General features: G+C 35.2%; 3 protein-coding genes across 3 annotated transcripts; all 3 read left to right on the top strand.

The window, feature by feature from the left end:
- Positions 1 to 2,150: 2,150 nt before the first annotated feature.
- Positions 2,151 to 6,298, top strand: LOTGIDRAFT_130126 (hypothetical protein; the record flags this gene model as incomplete). The annotated part of the gene is made up of 6 exons (XM_009065191.1): positions 2,151 to 2,234; positions 2,687 to 2,788; positions 3,154 to 3,237; positions 3,413 to 3,516; positions 5,478 to 5,779; positions 6,144 to 6,298. 6 exons carry the CDS (start codon positions 2,151 to 2,153, stop codon positions 6,296 to 6,298), a joined length of 831 nt encoding a protein of 276 aa, XP_009063439.1.
- A 3,356-nt stretch (positions 6,299 to 9,654) lies between these two features.
- Positions 9,655 to 10,926, top strand: LOTGIDRAFT_130181 (hypothetical protein; the record flags this gene model as incomplete). The annotated part of the gene is made up of 4 exons (XM_009065190.1): positions 9,655 to 9,730; positions 9,884 to 9,965; positions 10,295 to 10,343; positions 10,858 to 10,926. Coding segments are annotated over 4 exons (276 nt in total), but the record flags the coding sequence as incomplete, so codon positions are not given.
- A 2,190-nt stretch (positions 10,927 to 13,116) lies between these two features.
- On the top strand, positions 13,117 to 19,644 carry LOTGIDRAFT_235699 (hypothetical protein). The gene is made up of 8 exons (XM_009065189.1): positions 13,117 to 13,329; positions 14,686 to 14,845; positions 15,320 to 15,462; positions 16,433 to 16,618; positions 16,909 to 17,025; positions 17,742 to 17,828; positions 18,556 to 18,691; positions 19,440 to 19,644. Exons 1-8 carry the CDS (start codon positions 13,216 to 13,218, stop codon positions 19,502 to 19,504), a joined length of 1,008 nt encoding a protein of 335 aa, XP_009063437.1. The 5' UTR covers positions 13,117 to 13,215; the 3' UTR covers positions 19,505 to 19,644.
- The last annotated feature ends 2,281 nt before the right edge of the window (positions 19,645 to 21,925 follow it).

Raw genomic sequence — 21,925 nt, 5'->3', positions numbered from 1 at the left:
TATTTTGTGGGTTCTTCAAACAAATGGTATATGAACGCAAGACTTTCCCCCTATTTTGAAATCCTTGGGCAAAAGAGACTGGTTCAGCAACCATGGGCCCCACCGCTAAGAGGCCCGCACCACCAGAAAAAAAATCCATAAGAAAATGTGTTTAAAAAAATTACCGGGGGAGAGGCCCCAAACCTCCCACGTCCCCACTCATCTAGTTAAGGCACTGACTTTGCCGGTTCTATAACCTTAAGAAATTAACGTCATTGGCAAGATCGATCTGTAGTCTACAACTGGAACATTTTGCTACCGAATTTCAACGAAATGCGAATCAAAATTTAACTTTATGAGCCAAAGCTGAAATTTGGTGTGATAAATTGCTGCTCAAATCTTGTCTGGCCTGGTCTGGTACTGTATTATATACAATTCTTAAGTCCCTACTCGGCCCCAGTGGCGTTTCTAACAGAAAAGAGGCTAACCCGGCTTTGCCCCCTTCCCCCCTCCCCACTTTTATTTGTTATCATTTTGTATAGTGAAAGAATGGCCTGAAGCCCTCCTGGAAAATTGTGTGGCCCCTGCGCGGCACCCCGACCTTATGCTTCCTAGAAACGCCACTACTCGGTCCCGACACCTAATGTCGCATACAGACGCCACTAATTCTAACCCCCTCCCCATACCACACGTCTGTAATTTGCCAAGAAAATCTTAAACCACTTTGCTTTCTGGACAAGCTCAATTAACGATAGAAATCAGAGAGCTATCAGTGAATAATATACTGTATATATAGATGTAGTTAGCAAGTATTATGCTATATATATGGTCAATATGCAATATAGGTAACAGGTGTTTTAACTTCAGTTGACTATAAATATCTCTATAGTCCGAAACATTCTTATTAATTAGTGTCTCAGCTGAATCTAACTTACACAAATGTAAATGACAAAGGACTGTTTCTACGGGGCTATCGAGCTACCCAGGACTGGGGCTAGCCAGTATCTTTCCCCCTCCCCTCTCTTTCTCAAAATGCCACAGCTTTCAAGGGTACTGGTGGCAGGCTGACTTAATTGAGGGGACAACTGTCGTGGTGGAGATTCAAAATTCTGCAACTCCGAGTTACTGCATAGGCTCATGAAGCATCTGAGACGGTTCTCTCTCTCTTTCTCTCTCGAAAATATATTTTTAAAATAAAATAGATTTGATGGATTCTGACACATATTTTTGAGGCTAAAACGTATAAAATCACGTTTGATTTTTTAAGAATGAAGTGGAGGTGCAATAGGGGGTTCAAACCATTTTTCTGTCCCTACTCTACCTACCTGTACCCCTACTGGCGCCGCCTCCGCTCAGGGATATAGATAACATGTGAACACAATAAAGTAACCGTTCGAGGTGTGCAATGAGCGTCTGAAATGCATTGCGGTCGGGAAACAGGTATATATTTACACACATTACATTCAATTATGGAAGTTTTCGAGATTTTAGTGAATACATAAAACATCCATATGATATCATTAGAGTAAATATTATCTATGGTATTTCAGACATTTTCGGACTTATTCGAGTTCTCACTATTTGACATATTATTTACAGTACGTAAACAATAGGGTCGAGTCCTAGGCCTAAATATAACATTACATTAAAGTCTACAGTTTCAAATACAAGCTTTCAATTAGGGCAATACATTTTAGTATTATTAGACATCATGCATGGATTACTTTCAGTGGTATAGGCCTTATACCTGTCTTAACTGGTCGTTAACTGCCTATTATAGTGGGATATAGCAGCTTGGATTATCATCTAATATGGAGAACGTTGGATACCGTCACGCCTTACGTAGGGATATAGATATAAGACGAAGACATCACGATTTGAAAGGTAGGCCAATTTTCATCAGATGTGAATTTTGTGGAACAGTGGTGCTCTTCTTCCTCGTGACACTGGAGATGTAAAAACCTTATTTATTTTCGACCAGATGCGTAATTTGGCCCATATTCATTGATTATTGGTGCAATAATTCTTCTGAAGACTATTTACATATTCAAAACTCAAATCCACCACCGAAAAGGCAAAGCTTTCCCTCTGAAGAGTTTTACGTCCTACTCATGGGTGATTCAAGGCCTAATTCATGAAATATGATTGTCAATGCAGGTGAAAAACTTTGTATGGAAATTCAATACCTTTCAGATCAGCAACAAAAAATCCAGCTAAAAACTTTTACCAACTGGATCAACCATACTCTTAAAAAGGTAGGTGTCGACTAAGCAATATTTGCTTTGGTGAAATATCCCGCAATTCCGAATGCATCGCGATATGTATTGGAATTTAGTCTAGGAAGGTGAAGAAATAAAGTTGGCGCATTTTGAATTCAACCTCGACGTTATCCACCATTGAGTCAGTCTGTCCTATTTGTACCCCAAGTCTTGGAAGGCTGGCGTCGCCACCGGCACTATGTTTAAATCCCTCGGGAAATGGCCTTTGCAGGATCCCAAACTTTGAATTGTTGCAATGAAATTATTAGTTAAGTCTGAAACCAATTTTAATTTCATTCTTGACAATCTTAAAGTGCCGGGATAACCCAGACTACATAATTTGAATGGGACGTGTTATGAAATGGTTTTAAACACTCTGATACTAGTATTGTGATGATGTTCCTTTTTCTCTATACACCATTCATCAATTCATAATGGCGACATTTCAGAATGGTTCCAGTAGAAGAGTGACAGATATACTAGAAGAGGTTAAAGATGGAGTTATATTATTAGAGATAATACAAATACTGACCAAAGAAAAAGTGGTATGGGTTTTCATGCAATATATAATATTGTTTCTGGCTTACCACACGAAACATCCTTGATACAAACAAATCATTTGTCTGTGTGTATAATGTGGGTTTAAAACGTGTGTATGTGACATCATAGAAGCTTCTTCAAGTGGATAATAACAGATATATACTACTGCAACTTAACACTATACCACATCCCCCCCCCCCCCCCACCCCCGAACAATCAAGTCTGGGTCTATAATAAGCATAATCACCTTTCTTCGTAGTAGTGGACTCTCGTGTTGATTATCATTACCCGGTTTTAAGACATATATCCCCCCCCCCTCATCCAATTTTTGCAACTAATGCCGAATTATCGACGACAAACCTTATATTATTTTCAGACAAAAGGGAGACCAAGTTCAACGAAAAGACCGTTACAGATTAACAATGTTTCTACAGCTTTAGATTTCCTTAGTACAAAGGGGGTAAGAGATCAAACACTTATTTTTTGTGGAATCGCAGGAACCACATACGTCAGACTGAAAATTGGAATGATGCAAATAAATGCTAACAGTGTTCAAATTTTAGAAAACCTCTTTACAATACCCTAAACCTTGAACAAAATTTGTTATTGGAAAATGTTTACTGTTTTGTCTCTAGATAAGATTAGTGAATATAAATTGTTCTGATATAGTAGATGGTAAACCAGCTATAGTTCTAGGTTTAATCTGGAAAATTATTCTCCATTTACAGGTAAGAATAGTGTGGAATTTTTTTACGAATTCTTTTAGTTACCGGCCCTGCTCATAAACGTTTACAGGAGTCTGTTATCTCTTGGAGAACCAATATAATTTCATTGAACCAAAAATATCACTCAAAATACCATTGATTTCGTCCAGAAATGGATTTGTTGTTATACCGTATAACTGCGAATATAATGCACATGTGTTTATAATGCGCACCCCGTCCTGACCTCCATGAAATTGGGAAATATTCATTTTTTCAGGTAATGCGTTCCCGTAATAGATGCTTCTATTGTCGTTGCACCGTTCATGGTTTCTACCATGACATATAACCACATACGAAACTACGTATGGTTCTTACATGGAAATAACACTAACGAACGTAGTTTTGAATACCTACCTTGACTTAATAAGTCTAATTTTGATGAAAGCTAACATATTTCAACAAAGCCTTCAAATCACATTTAGGGTTAAGAAATGGCTTTAAATGTGATGGCTTTGTTAAAATATTTTAGCATTTATCAAAATTCGACTTATTTAGTTGAGAAAGAGATTCAATATGGTTGTGAACTTCGTTCGTGTGAGATATCCATGTAAGAATTGTACATTGTTTCGAATGCTATAACCATTGAAACTATCCGTTAGGTGATAATTGTTTCGGGTGAAACATTCTTGTATCTTTATTTTGTTGCTGGTCGTCATGATCTATATTGTTGATAAATATTTCGAGCAGGTGTTTCCCAGACGAATATTCATATGATTTTAGATAGTTACTTATAATATTAATGGTTTTTAACTAAGTTAACATTAGAAAGCAGCGTGAGCTTATGTTAATATTTACTATGAATTGACTCTACTTGAAATTTGAATAAGTCAAGCTGGGCAAAGTAAAATAATATCATCTTCACAATGTTTTTACGAATTGCGACTAATACCTTGACTGTAATAGACACCTTTCTTGTAGTTTGTAAAAGATGCGCTTTGATTTGATTTGTACGCTAGCAGGTATAGACAATCTGAGCCCTCGCAGAAAGGCTGTAAACAGTTTGGCTGCGAGTATTATTTGGGGCTTTGGTGACTGTATTCGCTAGCGTATAATACAAGAAAGGTGGTTATTGCAGTCAAGGTATTAAACGCAGTTCGTAATAGCTTGTTATTTTAAAGATGACATCATTCCCTCCAATATTTATGCTTCTTGATATACCAAAAAAACTTGCTAGAAATAGATCAAATGGATCTCTTTAAGGTTATTTTGTATTTGTATATAGATCGCCGTATCGTAACAGAATATGTCAAATAAGATACCGGTACAAATAATTTGACTTTTTAATTTTAGATTCAGAATACACTAGATCGTGGTGGATATAATATAACTGGTCTATTTAATTACTTTACTGGAAGGTACTTTCGTTTTAATCATATGAATAACGTCGTGGTTATGTGTCTGTCCACATCATTTAGCAAGGGCATTCACATGTACATTGTATAGCCTCTCTGCGACCAGATGCCCAGCACTTGCACCATATAGGCCTATCCTATAATCAGAAGATTGGTTTGGGTGTTGGGACACTATTGATATGAATAAGCATTGATACTAGTATATTAGAATGTGCATCTAGATGTTTAGTGTCCTCTCGCGAACAATGATCTCTGGGGGAATTCTCGATTAAAAAGTAATAGCGTCTTCACCTATTCACGTTTCTTAAGCACCGGTAGCATAATTATTGTTTATGTTATATATTATAAACAATATGCTACCGGTGCTTAAGGAACATGTCACTTGTTATGCTAATCAACCGCAAAGCACCACTGAAAGTGGGCTGGATATACAAGTCATATGTGGTAGACTAGATTTTATATAAACAAGGTATTTGATTTGATTTGATTTAATATGTGGCATAGAAGAAATGATTCTTAACAATATCTTCAGATCAAGGGTTGCATTTAATAATCGCTTTGTGCAAATAAGCTAAACGAGTCAGTCATAGAAAAACATTAATTGGAACAACGGTAGATCTGGATATTAATCAGATCGGCATTGACCGCTTTCTATGGAATCATGACCCCTCCACATTGATTACTTCTAGGAATACAGTATTAGACGCTAAAGATTTTGGACGATCGTGGAGAAATGGTGTACTATTTAGTAAACTGATAAATACTATCCAACCAGGATTAGTTGATACAGATGTCATGGTTAAAGAAAATAACCAACGAAATCTTCAGATGGCTTTTAATATAGCAGAGGAAAAATTAGATATACCCCGCTTATTAGACCCTGAAGGTATGCAATATTACTGCAATGATATGGAAGTACGGTACTTAATTAAAGATGGGTTTCTAATGAATTATCATGTATTCTTAATCATATCAAATTATGATTTCTTGCATTTAATTAAGAGTTTTAACCAATCATAATTGACCATGTATGTACAGTCTGGAAAAACAAAAAAAGACTTTTTGACCTTTCTTGATCGGTCACTCATTGGAATTCTGCTGATAATGCTCTTTTAATTTTGCTTTATTACTATTAACTAAACTTTATTTTATTCCATTTCACTTAATTTTCTATCGTTTCATTTTTCATTTAATAATACTTTCATTTCGTTTCATTTAATTTTACTAATTATATTTTCATTTAATTACAGATATAGATGTAGATAAGCCTGATGAAGTTTCTATAATAACTTATGTTGGTGAATTCATTAAGAAATATCCTCAAGGTGTTGACGGCACATTAAAGGTAGAACTATACAGATTGATTTTAACTTTTATTTTATATTATACTATACTATTGTATTGATTAACTACACTGACAGTTATTATGTAAATGACATAAGAAATGAATGTAAGAATTCTATTTGAGTTGTAGCTCAGTAGGTTTGAACGTTGAAATGTTGGAGTCATTAAAGTAATTGTAAAACGTTTTCCAAATTGTTTATGTATATCAGTGAAACGGATAGCATCAATTTTACCATTCCAATTTTCAATCAGACGTCTGTGGTTCCTACAATTCCACTGTTACAAAGTGTTTGATGACGTCACTAATCACAAAGGGTCTTATGTGATAAAGTATATTTTGCAATTAGTGACGTCATCAAACACTTAGTTTCAGTGGAATTGTAGAATTCACAGACTTCTATCTAAAACTTGGAATAATTCAAATTGATGCTATCAGTGTCCCTGATACACACATGAAAAATTCAGAAAAACTCTTTACAATCCCTTTAATTACTTGATTGCTTTGAACAAAATTAAAGAGGTTGTCGAAAGGTTTTTCCAGCTTTTTTTATGCATATCAGCACCATTTCTTGTACTTGCACATTCCAAATGTCTGTGGTTCCTGTAATTATAGAAATTCTTAACCGAATATGATGTCACTCTGGCAGAGACTACTTCAATTTATATAGGCATTGATGATAGCTAACAACAAAACGTACACAAGTTCTACATCGCCTCGTCATCTCCAAGAACTACCTTTCCACTATAGCAAAGATCTCCTTGTTGTATAATCCTTACAATCCTTGGTCGTTGAGGAAGTATTGAGTTCGTTTGCCAATGGGGTAGTATATTTATATCGGATAAATTTATAACTGTATTATTATTTTTCAGAAAACCTTACTAACTCGAGCTGAGAGATTGGGGAGTGCCGGAGATCATGATGTTGTAGATAGAAACAGTAATATTACGTCAAACCATCGTCGACAACCCAGCGAGCCAAATATTCTTCTTTACTCTTTAACTTTATTCTTTGTGTTTATATTTAGATATATATGGATTTTTGTTGTTATTGCTTTATTGTTATACGAAGTCAATAAAAGGTTATAGGTCATATATTCATCCTGCCGAATCACCTAATGCCACTCTGCCACTGGGATTGTCACTGATACATTCATTTTTTGAGATTCATGGCTGATGGTACATACTCTGAATTCTTGATCCACCTAGGCCTTAGTATAACACTCTGGTTTTCATGGGCCTAAATTTGATTGATTGAAAAATTCTAGGCCAATAAGATTCATTATAACAAAATATTGCACAAAAGTGTCTCGGCTGATGCAAGATGGTCGCTTATTGGTTAATTTTAGCATGGATATTTCCATTGACGCAGAAACACGATAATCAATCAACTCGGAAAGTAAAACATTGTGGGCCTATATCTAAATTTTGGCAGTTTTTGCAGTCTAATTAAAATTAGACCTAACTTCCGTTGGTATTTTATTAGTTCCGTTTCGAATGTTTCATTACTTATTAACTTTGTACGTAACCATTTCAGTAAGGTCTTACACTGTCCTTCTTGACTTTTCATTCTGTTAACCTTTGCTTGACCTCTGTTTTAACCAATAACGTGGTTGCTCTTTCCAGTGACGGGATAACGTGACACGAACAATAGGTGCATTTCGAGACTAGCGGACTTGATAAGCTAGTCTAATATGCTTCGGAGGTCAAGCAAAGGTTAATAGAATGAAAAGTCAAGAAGGGCGGTGTTAGACCTTACTTTGGTGGTTTAGCAGTGTTCGTTGCAGCTTTTTTGTTTTTGTTGAAATCATCATTTTAGAATAACCTTCGGTTATTTTCGTTTTCGTAAGTCGAAGGTTTTCAATGAAACCAATAGGCTAAATTTGCAATACCAAAAAGTGTTGACAAAGTTCATTAAGGTATTTTGTTATCATCAATGAAATATTTTGTTATCATCAATGAAATATTTTTTATATCTTATAATGAATTATAAATAGATATTTTTATATCTTATATGAATTATAAATAGATATTTTTATATTTTTCGCGGACTTCCGAGGAAATATTTAGATCTGTCAATATATTTTTTTAATGTCTTTAATTAAATGGCTCGATAACAACCTGTATTTTTCTATGAAATATTTATATATTTTCAATGAAATATTTATATATTTTTCTATGAAATATTTATATATTTTCAATGAAATATCTATAGATTTTTCAATGAAATATTTTGAGAATCTTTCAGTGACAAATTTGGTGCCTTGAAATATATAGGCCTATGTTTAAATCAATAAAGGATCTTGTTATCTTAAAATTTCTCAACATGCAATCCACTGTTAAGGTGCAAAAATGTTTTTAATTTTTTTTATTTGTTACTTCTTAATAATTATAATTCCATTGTTAGTCCTCTTTGTTATCATAATGTTATAAATAAATTCAACTTATTTTACTAAAAAAAAGTTGTTTTCAGGCAAAATATTCATTTAGATATCCATTACCTCCTTGAAAGAGAAGTTCGCTGTCGAGGGAAGGAACTCATTCAGACCTAGTCCAGAAGGTGAGATGGTCCACAAAATTGAGAAACGAAATGAAATGAATGGAGTTTTACGTCCTACTTTTCTGAACCATGTGGGCTAATGAAGACGGGCATTCGGGCAACGCCATGCAGGGTGTATGAGGGAAATTTTGCCAGGGCAACGACAACTGTCGAGGTATCTTTAACGTGCACAGTCTGTAGCACACGGGGCCTCGGTTTATTGTCCCATCCGAACGACTAGACACTTTTTCCATGTCAGCCCCGGTAAAGCCGAAATCGAAAAGGACATATGCCACTGTACTGACAAATTTCCCTCATCATACACTGGATTTCCCCTGTCCAGTATGGTGTAGAAAAGAATAACGTAGAACATCGCCCACTACCACTCACTACAAATGAATAAATAATTCGTTTACTGTTTGCCATTTTTTTGTACAGAGCCACAGTAAAGGTAGATAACTCGTGTAATTAAACACGTGGTTTTGTTTACAAACAAACCGACGTCAAAATGACTGAAATTTCAATTTCTATTGAATTCAGGTGATTATGTTTTCCATGGTTTCATATGTGAGATGAAAAAAGTTATTATAAGTGACGTACTAACTACGTATCTATAATTATGCTTATTTCTATTGACAAATATGTTTTTTTTATATGAGGTTAGGTGTCTGTGAAATGCAAACCTTAACCTGGTTTTGGGCACTTAGTTTATTTAATTGTCCAATGTGCGACAGGCTATGCAGTTTGAAGATTTCTTGACATTGGACAGAGAAGGATTATGCTACTGCCTTGGAAAAATTTGCCTCATTGCACTCGTCATGCTGTTTTCACTGTCACACTAGACCAATAAGGAGCAGACAACATTTTTTATTTTGTTCTATTTCAGTGGTGGTGCTGAATTGTTGTTTGACCATATTAAAAAACATCAAGTTTCTTTACCTCAACAAAATGATAAATGTAAGTTTTTGCAATTAAATTCTTAAAAATTATTTGAGTCCTCTTTAAAGTAGCAGACTAAAATTGATTATAATGCAATCTTTGTAATAAAGAATATAAATTCAAACAAAATGTAGATTATTTCCATCTCACATTTAGATTTATTTGTTTCAGGGACAATCAAGAAGTTATTAATATGGATGAAAGATAATTTATTAAAAGAAAGACCTGAATTGTTTTTACAAGGAGAAACAGTGTAAGTTTAGAAAATATAGTGTTTGTTATGTACCATGGAGGGAGGGAGGGGGAAGGAACTGCCGATGGGTCAGTTAGCAAGAGTCCTCCTCCCACCCCTACTGTAGGGTTCGAGGTTTAGCTTGATAGCTAAAGAGCCCAATAGTTAGAAATCAAATAATGAGTAAGCTAATGCCAATTTCACACTGCATGACATTGCATATCTATATCAACCTATTCCTTGTTCATGTATGAGAGAATTGAAGTCGCTTAAACTGAAGAGCTCTTGAAATCATAAAGAAACATAGCCCAAACATTGAGACTTACATTTTATTTTTTTATATTATCTAGACGACCTGGTATTCTAGTTTTAGTCAATGAAGCAGATTGGGAATTAGTGGTAAATATTTTCGTGTTTCTTTTTATGTTTTAATGTATTGCTAGTTTAAGTGGAGGTTAGAGTTTAAGCCTCAATGGAATGAGCAAAATACAAGTTAAAACATTCAATAATGAATTAGTGTTTAAGATAACTACGATTTTCAGAATCTATCGACATCTTCAAGAAAAACCTAAAAATTTTCTTGTTTAATGATTCTTGAGTGTTATTTCATTCACAGAAATTTATTGATCGAGGGTGCATTAGGAACTGAAAAGTAATTTGCGCCATGAGTGAACTATTATTATTATAATGCATTGTTAAAACTAGTTGTGTAACTTTTCTACACCTTCATTTTCTGTTCAAAAAGCGTCCCATCAAAATCATCAGTTCTCAAATAAGAATTGTTCACATTATAAATTAAAACCATTATAAGGTTGACATTCTACTGCAGTACGTTACTCTTGGCTTGAGATCAATAATAATACTAAATAATACATTATTTGAAAAACAATAAAGAGTTTTTCTTTTATTTCAGGGAGAATTAGATTATGAAATACAAGATAAAGATAAGATTGTTTTTATATCAACTTTACATGGTGGATGAAGTAAATATCATATCATTTGTGAACAGTGACATAAGAACATTGATAGAAACCTATGTTAAGACTATTTTAATGTGGAAATCGTAAGGTGTGAATGTCTTGTAACATGGCCTATGTATTAATTTATTTTGAGCTCCTTGATTCAGCAAAGGTGGATGAGTCCGTGAGATATCTAGCCCTTAAACTGTAAGATCTACTGTACTCTATGTTAATACTGATGAAATATATCATACACCTGGATCAAGGGGCATATGTCAGTTAATTGACTAACATACCTTTCAAATATAGATAATTTCTAACTGCTGTCTAACAATTTTTACATTTACTTTGTCGTAATCCCTAGGAAAAGTTGAATTTTACAAATAAATTGCACTAAAATTTTGTAAGCTGGAGCAGTCCACAGAATCTTTTTAATGATATTGTTTCAATGCAACTGGATATATTTTTTTTGAGATTTATAACATCTATAAGAAATCATGGTTTTCATTGATTAAAGTTTCATTTGGAAGAATCACCTTGATTATATAATAAATATATTTATTTCATAAATAGAAATTGTTATATCTAGATATTTGATTAAAAGCCAAAACACATTAGCAATGTGGACTGATTGAAAGCTAAAAGACATTAGCAATGTGGACTGATTGAAAGCTAAAAGACATTAGCTTTGTGGACTATGCAAAAGCTAAAAGACATTAGCTATGTGGACTATGCAAAAGCTAAAAGACATTAGCTATGTGGACTATCCAAAAGCTAAAACACATTAGGCTAGTGCTAGCTTTGTAATCTGTCCCAAAGCTAAAAACATAAGCTTCGTAGACTGATCCAAAGCTGTTACACATTGCCTATGTGGACGATCCCAAAGCTAAACACATTAGTTTATGTGGACTCTCCAAAAGCTATAACACATTAGTTAATGTGGACTCTCCAAAAGCTATAAACACATTAGCTTTGTGCACTGATCCAAAGCTGTTATACATTAGCTATATGGACTGCTTCTAAGCTAAAACACATTAGCTATGTGGTCTGTCCAAAAGCTATAAACACATTAGCTATGTGGTCTGTCCAAAAGCTATAAACACATTAGCTTCGTAGACTGCTCCAACGCCGTTACACATTAGCTATGTGGGCTGTCCAAAAGCTAAAACACATTAGCTATGTGGTCTGTCCAAAAGCTATAAACACATTAGCTTCGTAGACTGCTCCAACGCCGTTACACATTAGCTATGTGGGCTGTCCAAAAGCTAAAACACATTAGCTATGTGGTCTGTCCAAAAGCTATAAACACATTAGCTATGTGGACTGTCCAAAAGCTATAAACACATTAGCTATGTGGTCTGTCCAAAAGCTATAAACACATTAGCTATGTGGTCTGTCCAAAAGCTATAAACACATTAGCTATGTGGGCTGACCCAAAGCTAAAACAAATTAGCTATGTGGTCTGTCAAAAAGCTATAAACACATTAGCTATGTGGTCTGTCCAAAAGCTATAAACACATTAGCTATGTGGGCTGTCCAAAAGCTAAAACACATCTTTACCTTCTTGACTTCTATACCCCCCTCCCCTCCCCCGTAGAAATGCCATCTAGTCAGTTGAATTTGTCACTTAGCTTAAATGGATAATAAAGGATCTGATTATTTGTTTTTAATCCAAGAATTCTTGATGAACTTCCAAAATGTTCAATTACGTGAAAAAAAATAACCTGTCATAATAAACAAACTTTAAAAAAAGTGCAATTGATAAAAGAATATTTTTCAATCAATGAAAAGCCATTCATTCTACGACTATCATTAATCGGTATCAGTCAATATCAGGGGCAATATGACATTATGCTGTGTGAATATCAATCTCATTTTTATTGAAATATGTAATAGTTTAGTATCAAACGGTAAATACATAATGTAGGTCTTCGGGTCAATAACTATTGTTAATTATAATTGCAAAGCGTATATACAGTACATACATAGAGTGTATATCGCATAATACATTGATATACTCTAGGCCTAACATTCTCTCCTTCAGCTGTGTATAATATTAACAAAACTATTGTACCGTATCAATTATATATTGTGTAGTATTTTGTTTCTGCAATTTGTAGGAAAATTCTGTCGTGATATCCTTTTCAAATTGCGCAACAATCTTGTGATAATGTGTCGTTTGTTGTAGGCGAGTTAAGTTCGGACCTACTACGGTAAATGATAAGCTGAAATCTATGTAAATTTCTATTTATAAGTCGGGTTGACCTAAATACAAAATAAACCTGGATCTTCAACGCTACCAACGACAGGACATGTCGGATACGGACCAAATTGTTCCGGCCCGTGAACTCGGGGATCAACCCCTGTCCTTTGCGGATCTGGGGATACCCACTGGACCTCAAGTAACGGATACATTCCTTGGAAAGGTGAGTACGAGAACGTAATAAAAACATTGAATACTGTTGAATTGTGGAAATAAAACTACTTACTCTAAACATGTGATTTCATTTTCAGTTTCGTTCAATGTCAAATTTGAGTATGTTTATGTCAACTTGGCTATGAAATTGTGCTTAGTTGTCGTACAAAGATATTGTATTCTTTAGCATTTTCATTATATAGTTGATAGTTTATGATTAGATCTATATCTGTTGTATATGACATTGGCACATTAAAGGGGCGTAGCCTATGTTGGCTATTACACTGTATTAATAAAGACACAGTCGTCTTATTAGAGCTACTATCTTTACCAGCTAATATACCTAATATTCAGATAACGGTTCACGTATTCCTATCATCTTTCGGAGTGCAGACGAACTAGAATCTAGATTATCATTCTTTTAATGATACGGAAGCTGAAATTGAGCTCCTCTTGAAAACTAGGAAAGCTAGTAATGCTAATTGTAGGCCTATCATTATTCCTGTAATCTTCAATCGAATACATGTTATTGACTGAAGTGACGACTGATAAGAGGTATTTTAACTCCCCATACCTTAGCTGTTTTCAAAAAAATATATATCATACATATCATTCGTATACAATAAACACAAAACTAATTGTTGAAGATTAGGGCAGTCTAACCTTAACCTTAACATTGACATGACGTCACATAATTTGACGCCAAAGAATCGATTCACGTTTTGAAAAGGGATAATGATAGTTAAAGGAAATGTAAATTCAGGCACCTGGGTCACTTTGCAGATTTTATTATTTCGTATTATATTTCTAAAAAGGGATATACATAGTAGAAATTTGGAATTGATAAAGCAAATTTGAATAGGTCTTATCCATTTAAATAACACTTGACTTTACTTCCGCGTCAATGCATTTACACATTATAGTCCCTTGTTAATAATATAGCCTTAACATCATCATCATCCACTGACCTGCTTAGGCAGCACCCCCCCCCCCCCATGTTTTGGTCTGACAAAAGAAAAATGTATTTCATTAATAATATCGATTGAATATAATAACGGAATTTTACTATTTCGTCTCATGTGCACGCTTCAATTAAAGATGCAGGCACACGAGCTGTCTTGGTCGGAGATTTTTGTCGACGATGTCTGTGAAACTCAAGACACTTCTAAAGTTGGCGACCGAAATCTCTTTAATAACACCATCCTTGCCATCTGAAGGAGCTCAGTGTTATCTTCCTACTTTCAGTTACCCATCATACACAAACCAATCGAGTGGAAATTATAAAATTATAGCCAAAGCTGATATATGGACGACTATAATAACCCTTTAAAAACAAAATTAGCATATCTATCTTCTTATTTTTCAGGCTCGAAGAATTCAAGACGTAGAGAAAACTGAAATACTGTTTGTTGTCCTATCATGCTTGTCTATAATAGCCACTGCCGTCCTGTCAATTTACAAAATGGCCACTACGTCGGTCACCGATACAGATTTCACATTTGCATTGCTTCTTTTGGTTAATGCAGGTAGGCCATATTCTAATAAGCCTAGTGTGATGACGTCACTTCAATCAATACAATAATTGGTAGTCATTTTTATGTAGACGAATCGAACGCCACATTTTATACTGAAAGAACTTAAAGGTATGCTGCCTCTTAGGATGACCAAAAAATTGAAAATTTTAAACTTGGTTAATTGAGTCTTTGTTCATCAGTGGACTTACCTCGTTCCAAAACTATACAAAAGAATCTCTTCATAATTCAATAAATCCATAAAACTAAGTAATAATTCATTAGACTTCGCAATTTGATACATGCTTAGAAGGTGTTTCAATAATTAATGGATATATCGTGTTATATAGAGATTCTATTCTTTAGTCATGGTACCTGGTAAGTCCAACTGGTGAATATATACTATAATCGACCAAGTTTAAGACTTTAAATTGTATCTCAATTCTAAGAGGTAGTATTCCTTTAAATAGAAATGGTTATATATTTCAGGGTTCTGTATATTCTATGTAATACATGGTGTTCTTAAAGAAAGGGCATATGAACTTGGTATACTATTGATAGCTGTTGTTGGTATTGTGCTCTATTCCGTTTTAAATTTTTCTCTCGTCGATAAAAGAGGACCAGTCAAAATTGTGAGTATAGCCAATGAACATTATACAATTACTAGTCATGATAAACGCTACGGTTACCTGTTCAAGATACAGATTTACAGGTTACCATTCATACTTGCAGCCTCTGGTTACCAGTGTTTGATTCAGGTTTTTATAATCTTCCAAGCAACAGGTAACGGTTACCAGTCCTGGTAACAAGTAGCCTACTAGTTACTTCGCCTTGGTTCTTGATACAAGTTCCTGTTACCAGTTCCAGATACATGCACTGGTTCCAAAGTTCCAAATTCAGGCCCTGGTTACTAGGTCTAGATACAGGTTTTGTTTTGTAGTCCTAGATAAAAAATTTTCATTACCTATCCGAGATATAGGTTCTGGTTACCAGTCGTAACTAGAGGTTTCGGTTACCAGTCCTAACCAGAAGTTTCGGTTACCAGTCAAGGATACAGGTTCTGGTTACTAGTCCTATTGTAACAATTTTGCTGTTACGCTTTTTTTCTTGTTACCAGTCCTAACTAAAGTTTCCGGTTACCAGTCCTATCTACAGGTTCCGGTTACCAGTCTTGTCTACAGGATCTGGTTAACAGCCATTGATACAGGTTCTGGATACCAGTCCTGGTTACAGGTTCTGGTTACAAGTCATAGGTTCTGTTCTGATAACAAATCCTGACTTCAGGTTCTGGTAACCAGTCATAGATACAAGTTCTGGTTACCAGTCATGGATACAGGTTCTGGTTACCTGTTCCAGATACAGGCTCTGGTAACAAGTCGTGGATACAGTTGATGCAGTAGTTCTAGATATAAGTTCGAGCAGTCTCAGATGCAGATTTTGGTTACCAGTCCGAGATGAAGGTGCCAGATACCAGTCCTACCGTCACCGTTAACGTTACCACCGTATATAGTTCAAATTAGTTGACCAGTATTAAGATTTTTGTACTTCTTTTCACCTAGTTAATGCAGGTTATGTTTTCATTTTGAAGCGATTATTTTTCAGGCACGGTTAGTTATAGTATGTGTTATGAGTCCACCAATAATGCTATTCTGTGTGAAATACGGTTTGGATTATTACCGCTCTGGAAATTTGATATTCAGAACAATTGGTGCCAATGCAACTTTACAGGGAATTTGTAAAACTCTGTATTTATTCCATGACTTATTAAAGTTGGATCTACAGTTAGGGGTAAGTTTCTTGTTTCATTCATCGAGGGGGTTGTAGCCCAGCCGATTAAAGCGTTTTAAAATTTATGACGTCATATTCCTCTGGCACAACTCATTTGTTCAATCGCCGTTGGCCTTGAATAAATCATCTTTCGACCAAGTTGCAAAGCACATGAATAGAAGAGATTTTTGGAAGAAAAGATTTTTTGAACTTGCTATGGATGCTTTAACCTATCATATATGTATAGTCAATGATTTTGAATGTTAAAGTGAAAGATATTTGTATTTTCTTTTAAATTCTCTTTTATTTAGATAAGTATGGTAATATTGATATTAAATTCAACTGTTGATGTTGCATTAGATGATTATATCATTCTGTCTGTTGGTGGAGTTTTCAGTATTATTTGGTTCATCATAGGATTCTTCAGTGTAAGTTCTCAGCACACGCATTTTTTATAAAGATAAACTTTTTTTTTCTTGTGAATACATGATAGCTTGAAGCTTGAAGGATCAAACAAGTACACAGATGAGATTATCAAATTGTTAAGTTCTCGCCGGGTTACTATTTGCTAATGCTGCCCATGTTCTTTAGTTCAATAGGAAGCATAAGATAAATTAGAATAAGACTTTTACTTGTGTATACATGATAACTTTAAGATCAAATTGTCAAATTATCTTCAAGCTAATGTTATTAATGATGTCCGTGCTCTTCAATTCATTAGTCAAAGAAAAAGTTGGACTAAAAACGCATTTTTTATAAAAAGATTTTTACATGTCTATACATGATAGCTTTAACTATCCTCTTCCACAGAAGTAGGAAGATGGGTTTCTCAATTATCAAATTCTTTCGGACAAATTTTATTAATTCTGTCCGTGTTCTCTAGTTTATAAGAGGCAGAAAAGTGGGACTAAAAACGCCATTTTTAGAAAGATTTTTCCTTGTGTGTACATAATAGCTTTAAGTATCCTAAGATGGGTTTCTCAAATTGTCAAATTCTTTTCGGGCGAATTTGATTAATTCTGACCGTATTCTGTAGTTTACCAAATTAATGCGGCAATGATTTCGTTTTAAAATAATTTCAATATGTCGTAATTATATATTTTGTGTATGATTTTCAACAATTCAATATTTTATATACCTTCAGAGTCGTAATGAGAACACTGTGGGGATGGTATTTTTCTTTCTTGGTAGTCCTGTAGAACCAGCGTATGTTTTGTACAAAATGGTCAAGGTGAGTTAGTTCTCTAAGATATTGTCGTCAGATTTGTGTTTGACTTAATTAACCGTATCATTTTTCAAAATGGAATCCGAGCATACGATTGTGTTTTTGATTTTTTCTTCTTTTCTTCGAATATGGCATTTCCTTGTTCTCTCTTTTCGTTGTCTATAGGAAATAATGTGTGCTTTCAAAAAGAAAAAAAAATATAACATATTTTTTTTTTTTTTTACATTATATGATTGCACTTGTGTCTTTCAATACCACCGTGTCATATCCTGTATAAATAAACTTTTCACATTCAAATGCGGTGTGGTTTAGTGTTGATAGATATATGCAACAGACCCCGTGTGCTACAGGCTGTGTAGGTTAAAGATTCCTCGACAGTTGGAAATCAAAAAGAGTAAGCTAATACCGTTGTCCATCTAGTACAATTCGTGGCATTGTCCGACGAGCCCAATGGCGTAAACTCAATTTTTGCCACCTTTGTGCTAATGCGTTTCAGCGACATTAAGTGGTTTTCTAAAAATCCATATTGTGTATATTGGGGACACTAATAGCATTAATTTGCACCATAAAGATTTTCATTCAGACGACTATGGTAATTGAAATTCCAATAAAAGCAAAAGCTATTAATAATATTTAAGGGCCTAATATCTGCTAGTCTTTAGCCATTGATGCCTTTCGTTATTTAATTCAGATGTTTATCCTAATAACACAAATCATATGTATTTATTTTCAGTCGGCAGAGCAAGTAGATACAAACTTAAAATCGGCATCACTGACTTGTGGTGTTTTAGCTTTAGGATTCCGTGTAATATTAATCATATATTCAGTTTTAGTTTGGAGGAATTTTGGGAAAGGCTTAAAAGAGAAAGGTGAGTTGGTTAATGAAATATTGGTTATTACCAGGCGAATACCTCTGTCCGCGAAAATTTCTCTCATAGCATACGGAATGGGGTTTTCAATATCTGAGACTATAGAGCAGAACAGTTGAATGACTGAGACTAAAACAGAATAGTTGAATTTCTGAGACGAGAATAGAACAGCTGGATATCCGAAACTAGAGCAGAACAGTTGGATATCCGAAACAAGTGCATAACAGTTGGATTTCTGAGACTAGAGCAGAACAATTGGATTTCTGAGATTAGAGTAGAACAGTTGGGTATCTTGAGAATAGAACAGAACAGTTGGATATCCGAGACTAGAGCAGAATAGTTTGATATCTGAGACTAGAGCAGAACAGTTAGATATTTGAAACTAGAGCAGAACAGTTATATATCTGAGACTAGAGCAGAACAGTTTAATTTGTGAGACTAGAGCAGAACAGTTGAATATTCGAGACTAGAGCAGAATAGTTTGATATCTGAGACTAGAGCAGAATAGTTTGATATCTGAGACTAAAGCAGAATAGTTTGATATCTGAGACTAGAGCAGAAAGATCCTATTTTATTTAATTCCCCCTCTCCCTTCATGTTTGTTGTGTTACCCAGGTAATTATTAAAACTCAAACGTGACCACAATTAAGTGATTGTGTTTTGCAATTCGGAATTTCCCTTATTACATACTGATTTGCATCGTTTGTCACTCCCTGTGGCCTGATTTCAAACCCTTTTTAAATTGCAGAAATATCTTCAAAGACTACAGACTACAAATCCAATCAACAGGCAACCACAGAGAACCCAGAATGATGAGCTGCTCACAATCAAATACACTATTATCATAATAATCAATCATTAATACATTATCATTTTTTACATTATATTATTGCACTTGTGTCTTTCAATACCATCGTGTCATATCCTGTATAAATAAACTTTTCACATTCAAATGTGGTGTGGTTTAGTGTTGATAGATATATGCAACAGACCCCGTGTGCAGCAGACTGTGCACGTTAAAGATCCATCGACAGCTGTAAATAGAGTAGGATAATACCGCTGTCCACTATACTTTCCCTCTTGTTCACTACATGGCATGCCTGTCTACACTTGCCCAATGACGTAAACTCATTTCATTTCATAATATAAGATATAATATGCATAAAAAGGAGCAAGTCTCTCTCAGATGAGATGATATGCTCCATCGTATTTCTTCAAACCAATTCTCCTTCCGAATTATGGCATTTAAGGGGTTGAATTTCAAGAAGACTTGGCCAGGTTTTGATTTGGCAAACGACAGTTTTCGTAAAGCTGAAGACAGTAGACCTTTTATTTACTGATGGCTGTCGATTTGCCCCTGACAAATGAAATTTGGCGAGATTAAAGAATGATGTTCAGTCGGTAGCGAGTAGGATTGTCGTCCTCGTCAAGGTAAGAAAATTTCGGATTCCTGTGCCTATGCAACGAGAGGCGGACAGATGTCGGCTTTCACCCCCAAATACCACACTATAAGCCAATCTTTTGTGATTCTACTAGCATCAAGTTTGGCGGTGTCTTTTTAAGTGAATTAAAGTAAGCGCACCATGTTCTTTTTAAATTTTCGACCTTTTGTTTTTGAAGTATGAATTTTCAACTTGGTCTATGCTATTGGCATATTTAAGAGCGACACTGGTTGTAGGCCTACTGAAAACTTTTTTCGGTGACAGGAAGTCAGGTTATGGGACGACAGCTCTCACCACACTTATTCTGCTCCGTGCTCTGTGAGGTCAAAACAGTCCGAAACATACTAGGCTATCCCATAGCTCATGTTACTCAGTTATTCCTGACAATTTTAGTCTAACGTAGATGCAGAAAATCTAGATGCTCCTGTTTTATTGCAATTTTACAATGTATACACCAAATTCGAGGAAATTTAAATTTAGGCCCCTTTATATTTAATCCAAATGATTATAACTATTACGTCATGTTAAGATAACGTGCAGTTTCCCGCGACGTTGACGTTATTGGCGTCGAATGTTATGAGGAGATATCCAACGACGTCATTGACGTTATGATGAGCTATGGCAGCAGGAATACCGGAACTAAGATAACTTTTCAACAGTCACGACACAGGGATAGGAATAGGCTGTGTTTACACTCAAAATGACTTGTCCGGACAAAATGCTTTTTGTGCAAGGAATGGGAAAGATGTTGTACGAGCCCTTCCGGTTTACAATGCAAGACTTTAACAGAACTCCAACTTTAAAGACAGTGGCTGTATTTTTGTGGACGTCTGTGGTCGGTTATTTTCGGAGTGAGTTTACCAATCTCGGTCTAGCCTACATCCACACGGGGATCTTTCTGTTGACGCTGCTATCCCTAATGGCCACTGAATACTTGATGACCTATTCCAAGACGGATCGGCTGTTTGAACGAAGATACGTGAGCGATTTGATCAATCTGGCGATGTACATCACTCTGCCAGTGGTGCTCATGTTTTACTTCTGGTTTCCGATTTATGATCGCCTCCCGTGTATGATGAAGAATGTAGTGTTGGGAGGCGTCGAGGTAGAAGATTGGAAGTTAACTACTTGGGTGGTTTTCTCGGCCTCCCTATTTCTCAGTGCTTTGTATGGAATGGTGCAAGGTTTGAAGAAGCCCTACAAATTCCGACGAAGGAACAAGTATAGTAGTCCTGAAGCTCATACACCAATTACAAGAAGCATGACTAAACAATTGAAACGTTAACGGAAGGCGTGAGTGGAGATTTTAATGACAGTGATACCGACATAAAGATCTAAGATGGACAAGCTGTAGCATTCGAATTTTGGAACATTAGATTATGTAAACAGACAATTAAAAGAAAAAGAATTTTCAAACAGTCCTTTTTGATAAAACATCTTCGTTTGTCTTTCTCTTACTCAAACCTCTATTATACAAGCACATGTATGTAGCCTAATTGTATGTAAGCTTATATTATATCAATAGGCTTCTAGAAGGTCTACAAAAGTTGTTCAAATATTGAGTCTTCGTATGGCCCCGTCAAATCGGAACAGCATTCTTACTGCACTGCTACTGTGACGGCAAGTTGGCTCCGAGTGTGTTTAGCGTGCTTTAGGCGAGTATAACACACCAGACATCGTGCAATTGTCGCCGCTATTCCCCGAGTCACTGCGTTTATTTTGAATACGTTCAAAACACACACGAAGACGCGATAATCTGTTCTGGTTCGAGAAGGTCGCTTTGCTTCTTGAC

The sequence above is a fragment of the Lottia gigantea genome (genome assembly GCF_000327385.1).
Source record: "Lottia gigantea unplaced genomic scaffold LOTGIsca_68, whole genome shotgun sequence".
NCBI lineage: Eukaryota > Metazoa > Mollusca > Gastropoda > Lottiidae > Lottia > Lottia gigantea.
The sequence above is the reverse complement of the archived record's forward strand: the minus strand, read 5'-3'. Positions and strand labels throughout refer to the sequence as shown.